Below are 7,571 nucleotides of genomic sequence, written 5' to 3'. Positions count from 1 at the left end.
CCCTATAATTCGCGCAATCTTGTATATCCCCCTTGTTCTTATAGATTGGAATTAAGGTGCTTCTTCTCCACTCGTCCGGCATTTTCTTCGTCCTCATAATCTCGTTGAAAAGTTTTGTGAGCCACCCAATTCCTCTATCGCCAAGACTTTTCCACACTTCGATAGGTATGTTGTCCGGCCCAACTGCCTTGCCATTACTCATCCTTTTCAACGCTTCTTTCACCTCGTGCTCCTGAATCCGACGATAATAGTTATAGTTTCGGTCCTCCTCTCTGATGTCTAACCTGTTAGAGTCTGGTAAGATCTCATATCCTTCGTTAAATAAGTTGTGGAAATACTTCTTCCATCTATCCTTAATATCTCTCTCTTGCACCAAAACTATACCCTCTTCATCCTTAATACACTTCACTTGGTCCAGGTCTCTTGTCTTTCGTTCTCGTCCCTTCGCAAGCTTGTATATAGATTTCTCCCCCTCCTTGGTACCTAAAGATTGGTATAATCCTTCAAATGCTTGAGTTCTCGCTTCGCTCACCGCCTTCTTAGCCTCTTTCCTAGCTATCTTATATTTATCCCAAGTTTCGGCATTTTTACACTTAGACCAATCTCTAAAACAATCTCTCTTGATCCGAACTTTACTCTGAACACTGTCATTCCACCACCAAGATTCTTTACCCCTAGGTCCAAAACCTCTAGATTCTCCCAATGTCTCTTTTGCCACCTTCTTAATCTCATGAGCCATCCTCTCCCACATATCATTAGCGCTTCCATGTGGTTGCCTCAAACCTCCCTCTAATATCTTGTGTTGGAATATCCTTTGTTTGTCACCCTTTAAATGCCACCACTTGATTCGCGGAGCCCCGCTACGGTCTCTTCTCTTTGCCCTCCTCTTAACCCTTACATCCATCACCATTACTCTATGTTGGGTAGTTAAGCCCTCTCCCGGTATGACTTTACAGTCTAAACAGATCTTCCTGTCTGTTTTCCTAATGAGAAAGAAATCGATCTGAGAACAAGAGGCCCCACTCTTGTAAGTGATGAGATGCTCCTCTCTTTTCCTAAAACACGTATTTGCTATTGTAAGATCAAAAGCCGATGAAAAATCTAAGATGGAATTTCCCTCCGCATTTACCTCCCCGAGACCATACCCCCCATGCACGCCCTCGAAACCTCTCGAAACCCTCCCTACATGCCCATTCAAATCCCCTCCTAGAAAAATCTTTTCTCCTAATGGAATATCCTGAATTAATCCTTCTAGCTCCTCCCAAAACTTTACTTTAAGGTGTTCTTCTAGTCCTACCTGAGGTGCATAAGCGCTAATTACGTTAAAGGTGTCTTGTTCCACTACACACTTTAAGGCTATAATCCGATCTCCTATCCTTTTAACATCCACAATATCTTTCTTCCACTCCTTATCCACAATGATGCCTACCCCATTTCTCGATCTAACTTCGCCCGTGTACCAAAGCTTAAATCCTGAACTATCTAATTCTCTCGCCTTTTTCCCCACCCACTTAGTTTCTTGTAGGCACATAAAGTTAATCCTCCTCCTAGTCATAGTGTCTACTACTTCCATAGATTTACCCGTAAGAGTACCTATATTCCAAGTTCCAAAACGAATCCTACTCTCATGAACTAGCTTCTTTACCCGCACCCGTTCACGAAGATGTGGGAACCCTTGCTTATTTTTCACTACATCCAGGCGGCGATGCAGCGGCCCTTGCTCATTTGACACTGTACTCGAGCCATACAGCGCGTTGCTTCCGGGCAACGACCTAGCATTCACACTATTTCGTATTTGGTCCATGTCATAGAGATTCGACAAAGTTTTACGTTGGCTGTCGAGGCCTAACACAACCCTCTCCATTTTACCCGGGCTTGGGACCGGCCTTGGCAGGATTAAAGGACCAGACCAGCTGAAGCAGGAAATTTCTTTTCATTTTTTGAGAATATACAGTGTATCTTAGCGTTGCCGAAATAATAAACAAGCAAAAATGTAACGCAGCAAAATCTCAACCCCCGCTTATAACACTGTTTGATACAACAGACCAAAATGAATGGCTCAGGATCTTCTCTCCAACCTCCTTTCACTAGATCTTCTCTCCTCTGCCTCTCGTCGTTTTTGTTGCCTGTCCGACAACAGTGGTAATTGTATCAACATTTAATTTTAGTGGTAGCTAACAATGACTTGAAACTATATGACATAACATTGACAATAAACAAGGAACATGTTAAACTGTAGATTTTGAAATCAAACTGAGGTAACACATAAACTTCAGCAAATTCTTCTCCATCTTCTCCATACAAAACAGAGTTTGTAAATAATTCAGAAAAGTGAAACTTTTTTTTAAAGGAAAAAATTTATTAAAAAAAAACTCTAAAAGAAGCACAAGGTGTGCAAGGATTAGATGAAAGACTACAATGGAACAATCACATTGGCCTGAGCCATACAATTACAGCAAAAATACACCACTGCTACACTAAAAAGCATTATTTAACATAGGACGAGAATCACCCATTCTCAATTCAATACTCCAATATCCCAGAGAAATGAAACTATTTAACTTGTCATGAGTGCATATAGAATATTGCAAGTAGACAGCTTAAACTTTTGAAAGAGTACATAGCTGACACGCAAATCACACAAAGGTTTAGATTCTAGCTTTCTTTAATTAAATGATAACAGGCAAGACATACTTTGAAATGTCTCAACAAGAACACATGCCAAACCAAACTCAAATCTTACAAACTGAAAACATGACCAAAATCAAAAGAAAGATAGAATGCAGAAAGAAGTTCAAGGTTGCTGATCAACTTACGCAAATAGCATGTATCCACTGCCAGCATTAGTAGCAGATAACACTGCTGCATGAGCCCCTGCTGTAGATACAGAATCCTGCCCCACAGAGGGCAGAGGAATTTTCCGATCACCATCCACCTGTCATTCACTAGAATTTAGTAAGCACAATGATGATGAGTGTCACTGAAGTAGTATTTGCATTTATTTAGATAAATACCTTATCCCATTTTGATTTTTTATTCTGTCTACCATCTCGATTAATAGAATCAGCTGTAGGAGGCACCAAATGCAAACCACCTGTAGTTGCAGCAGAACCACCTATGCAAAAAGTCAACATAAAAGCGTCATAAGAATATAACTTGTTATACTGAAAAAAAGACTTCTAAAAAATAGCTTCAGCACTGAACAAATAAACTAGGTGATTTCTAAACCTGTAACAGGCATGCTGATCCTGGGAGCACCAAGCACAATTCCTGGTTGTGTACCCCCAGAAGTAAAATCAACCTTTTGGTTCTGTGCTTTCTTCTTTTCTTGCTCTTTCCTATCACTTTCTCGCCTCATATCAGCTTCTGCTTTGTTTTAGACAACGGACAAAAGCAAATGAGGGAAAGTAGTGTAAAAACAACGGCCAAAACAACGCTAACATTAATTAATAATAATAATAATAATATTAATAAGAATAATAAAGTAGTTGAGATTGGAAAATTAATTGCAGTTTTCACTTAAAACTAATAAGCAAATTAGTAGATGCATGCAAGGAATGACCAACAAAATTTGTCAAAAATGAGGGGAGAGGGAGGAAAGCAAAATCCAGAGGCATCGTTAACATAGTGCAACAAAATAAAGTCATGATTTCTCTATTTACTGATAGTCAAAATAGTAGTCTGGTCAATTATACATACTTCACCAAGCTTATCCTAATTACTCTAACACAAGTTCTAGTAAATCCAGCCTGAATGATAACCTCAAAGTATCTTGAGAACAGGAAAACAAAATTCTAATACTGGCATCGAAAATATGAGGCAGGCAGTAATATATACTTTAAATCAGCCTTCAGGTTAGGGGAAAAAGCAGCTATCAATAGCATAACTCTCAGTGGCAAACAAATATAGATGAACTCGTGAACATGTACAGCACTACAATTAGTATGTGATCTATTGAATAAATAAATTAATTAAGGTTAAAACAAGAACAAATTATATACAAATACAAATACCACTAACGCTTAGATAAAAGATGGAGAGAAGGGAAAATTACGGACCTATTTGATCATAAAAGTCACTTGAATCATATCCATGAGGATCAAATACATCTTTACTGAAACAAGACCCTATTTGATCAATATCCTGGTACCTCACAGCATGCAGTAAGAAGTCAGGGTTTCGGTAGTCCTTCCTGTTGCGAACTTCTGCATTAAAACTTTTTCCTGCCTTCTTATACTCCAGAAATTTATTTATTTTTCTCTGCAATAATCAATTTAAAGGCTATCATGAAAATTGACAAGGGAAAAAAATTGTTATGTCTAAATGCTAACAAACCACCAAAGCAAAAGATTCAATTTACGAACAAACAACCTATTCCTACCCCCTACATAGAACATAAATCTTTACTTGACTGCAACAACAATCCGAGCGCTTTCCCATTCCAGTAGATGGGGTCAATTATATGAATTGCACGATGCAATAAATCCTATCATATCACTAGGTATTACATTTCTGGTACCATGCCTAGGAAAAAGAGTTGGATTGTATAAGATCGAAGATTCAAATACTGGATAACTTGTAATCTGTATTGATGAACAAAGCATGTAACAAGAAAAAGAAAAACTGATAGAACAATGTCTCCCTTCTCCAGAGAAGTATTCTCGGTGACCTGACTAACTCTCTATAGTATAATTCCTGAATTGATCTCTCTCTTCCCCCTCTTGTTCCTTGTATAACTTACTCACCATTAGACACTGATTTTCCTCCTACCTACCTCTCCTAGTTCAGCCCCTTAGTATTCTTTATCTACATAATAATAAAACTTCCAAGTAGCAGAGGTAGGAGAAAAATAAGTGTTTAATGGTGAGCAAGTTAGTTATACAATAATCTACATAATGTGGACCACTTCCAAGTTTCAACATAATAAAACTTTGCCTGGTTATTGAACAATGGTAGTATAACCTTGTTTTCCTTTCTTCCCCTTTTGCTAATAATCGGAAAGAGCTGACAGAAACAAACAGTAATATTTTATATTTCAATGACAAAATAATGCATAAATTTTATTTATCGAGTGGTGCACTAACACCAATTTTTACATAGGGCACCAAGACATCCCCGCTCTCAGCATTAGAAAATGGATATTTGCTGCAACATTTTCCACCCATCTTTTTACTCGGTGAAAAATAAACATTGGGATTCTACTATCAGGGTAAAGTAAAACAACAGAGGTATGCAGATTAGCGTAATTAATAATTACTGTTAAAAATACTACAGATCTTCATTTCAAATGTTAATCTTATATTTCAGCTTAGGCCCAAAACAAAGGCAATATAAACCACTCTAATGTGAAAATTACAGATTTAAATCCAGATTATTGTTGCTGAGACAGGTCATTTCAACTAGCGACGCACATTATAAAAGTACCTATCTCCATGAAATGCATAGATGCTGACCAGCAAAGAAAGGTAATAAGATAAAAAAAAAGTTCAGCGCAACCCTCTAATTGCCAAAGTTTCTTTTTTATCAAATTCATTGGCAATAAAGAATATTGAATGCTTGATCAGGACTAAATCAAACCAGTTTAACTCAGCAATTGCATGGTTCTTTAAAATATATCCAAATGGCATTCATCAACTATAGTTATTAAACCATTAAAGAGGACTTACTTGTAGCTCCTCTGAGCATTTAACTTCGGGTGGAGGAGGAAGAAATTTATCCAATGGATCTTCAGATTTATGCTCATCTTGATCTGCTTCTCCAAGCTCTGCATCATCAGGTCTAATCACATCGTCATTATTCACGGTATCAGATTTCAATGTCTCCGAAAATTGGGGAGTGTTAGCTTGATTGTTAGGTGTCAAAATTTGTGCTGTTCCTGATGATGTTCTATCTAGCAAATCGCCTGCAGAAAAATTTCATCTTGGGAAGTAAAATAAACATAAACAATAAACAATTTACCTAAGATCCCGTTTGTTACAATTTTTTCGTGAAAAAGTCACTTTTTCTAAACAAAACAATGGCCTTTGGAAGTTTCCATATATTTGTCACAGATTAAAATGAGTGCATTTGTAGTAATGAAATGGAACAAATACATCAAAGCAATTGCAACTTCTGAAAATTGAACTTACCATTGGTTACATGATGTTGGTCCCCAAACATAACTCTACCACTACCATCTATCTCTCCCTCCTGCAACAAAAACCAACTAACACCCATTACCTTTCAGTGTATAATCTAACTAAACCTATGTTTGGTTCCACATTCGGAGCAACCATAACTGATTCAAGAGGTGTAAAATTGATTTTGACATATATAGTTGCTCTCAAGTTCAATTGATAGTGCCTCCAAAATTGATTCTAACTTGAAGCTAGAATTTTTAGCTTAAATTTATCGCTTAACTCTCCAAACATATACCATTTCATACTAACTTACTTTTTAAGTAAAATCAATTAATTCAAAATCAATTTTTATCACAGCAGAACCAAAGAGAATGCTCCAAGAGAAAGGAAAAAAAAAACTACCTCCGGTTCAGGTGACATTGCTACTTCATCATGACCATAATCAACTATCGTAAGCGTGGCACTCTTACTAATCTTCAATTCCACCCGTTGTTGCTCTTGAACCGGCGAAAACAATCTATTCGGAGTAAAACCCTCGCCGGTGACTTCGTTTCCGGAATCAGCAACGGTCATTCTATCCGTATCGGCAGCCAAATCTTCCTCCGCCGCTTGTTCAGCGGCGGCGTCATATTGCTCCTCCTGGCGATTCACGTCTTCTTCTTCTTCAGCGTCTTCCATATCGTCGTCGCTGTTGTCGTTGTACATGGATAACAAAGCGATTCCTTCCGATTGTTTCTTCTTTGATGCCATTGAAGGGGCTAGGGTTTTGAAATTTGTTGAATTGGGTTTTCTGGAAGAGATGAAATTCGGTGAAGGATAAGTGTTGATGTTTAACGATTGGGGAAAATTAGTTAATGGATTTTGGAGAGAATGAAAATAGGAGAAAACGCAGGAAAATTTGATTTGGAAGTGAAAACGCGAACTTGAAGCAGAAAAAGAATGAAGACGGAAGAAGAACGATGTGAAAAAAATAATTAATTAAACATGTGGTCTTTATAAATATTTTTTATTTTTTTTTTAGGGAATATGTGGTCTTTATAAATATTTATAATTATAATTTTGTTTTTAATCTCCACAAAAGGAATGTGGTCTTTATAAATATTTATAATTATAATTTTGTTTTTAATCTCCACAAAATAAGATTTACACTTTTTAATCCCGTAACATTTTTCTATAACATTCTTGAGACAAAGATTCTCAAGGAATTTAATCCCGTAACATTTTTCTATAACATTCTTGAGACAAAGATTCTCAAGGAAAAATGGGATTTTTTTTTGTGGTGGCCGGGGTTTGAACATCGGACCTTGCATATATTATGCATTGTGCATTGATTGTGCACTGTTCATACCAGCTGAGCTAAGTTCACGAGGACAAATGTTGTTGAAAATTTTTATCAAAAATGTTGACGGGAAATTATATAAAAATTAAAAAATGTGACTTTTTTTATATGAA

At 37.0% G+C, this 7,571-nt stretch overlaps 1 protein-coding gene across 2 annotated transcripts; it reads right to left on the bottom strand.

Annotated features, from left to right (window-relative positions):
* Positions 1–1,914: 1,914 nt before the first annotated feature.
* Positions 1,915–7,082, bottom strand: LOC146957562 (transcriptional regulator family protein). Of its 2 annotated transcripts, none has more exons than XR_015023254.1 (8): positions 6,522–7,082; positions 6,129–6,189; positions 5,667–5,902; positions 4,059–4,260; positions 3,229–3,366; positions 3,015–3,115; positions 2,817–2,945; positions 1,915–2,126 (listed from the first exon to the last, which is right to left on the bottom strand). XR_015023254.1 is itself a non-coding variant. In XM_085737244.1 (8 exons), exons 1-8 carry the CDS (start codon positions 6,867–6,869, stop codon positions 2,060–2,062), a joined length of 1,272 nt encoding a protein of 423 aa, XP_085593370.1. In that variant the 5' UTR covers positions 6,870–7,082; the 3' UTR covers positions 1,915–2,059. The 2 variants fall into 2 exon arrangements, 1 of the variants encoding a protein (XP_085593370.1); XM_085737244.1 differs by having other exon boundaries at positions 2,817–2,935.
* Positions 7,083–7,571: the final 489 nt, after the last annotated feature.

Source organism: Medicago sativa, chromosome 1 (assembly GCF_051527215.1).
Source record: "Medicago sativa cultivar Bolivia chromosome 1, Bolivia_mono, whole genome shotgun sequence".
Taxonomy (NCBI): Eukaryota; Viridiplantae; Streptophyta; class Magnoliopsida; order Fabales; family Fabaceae; genus Medicago; species Medicago sativa.
The sequence above is the reverse complement of the archived record's forward strand: the minus strand, read 5'-3'. Positions and strand labels throughout refer to the sequence as shown.

Excerpts from the sequence above, each read along its gene's own strand:
- LOC146957562 (XM_085737244.1), bottom strand. The coding sequence starts at position 6,869 with ATGGCATCAAAGAAGAAACAATCGGAAGGAATCGCTTTGTTATCCATG. Across the intron at positions 4,261-5,666 it reads AATGCTCAGAGGAGCTACAA|AGAAAAATAAATAAATTTCT; the intron begins GTAAGTCCTCTT and ends TGATTATTGCAG. Across the intron at positions 3,367-4,058 it reads TGACTTTTATGATCAAATAG|AAGCTGATATGAGGCGAGAA; the intron begins GTCCGTAATTTT and ends AAAACAAAGCAG.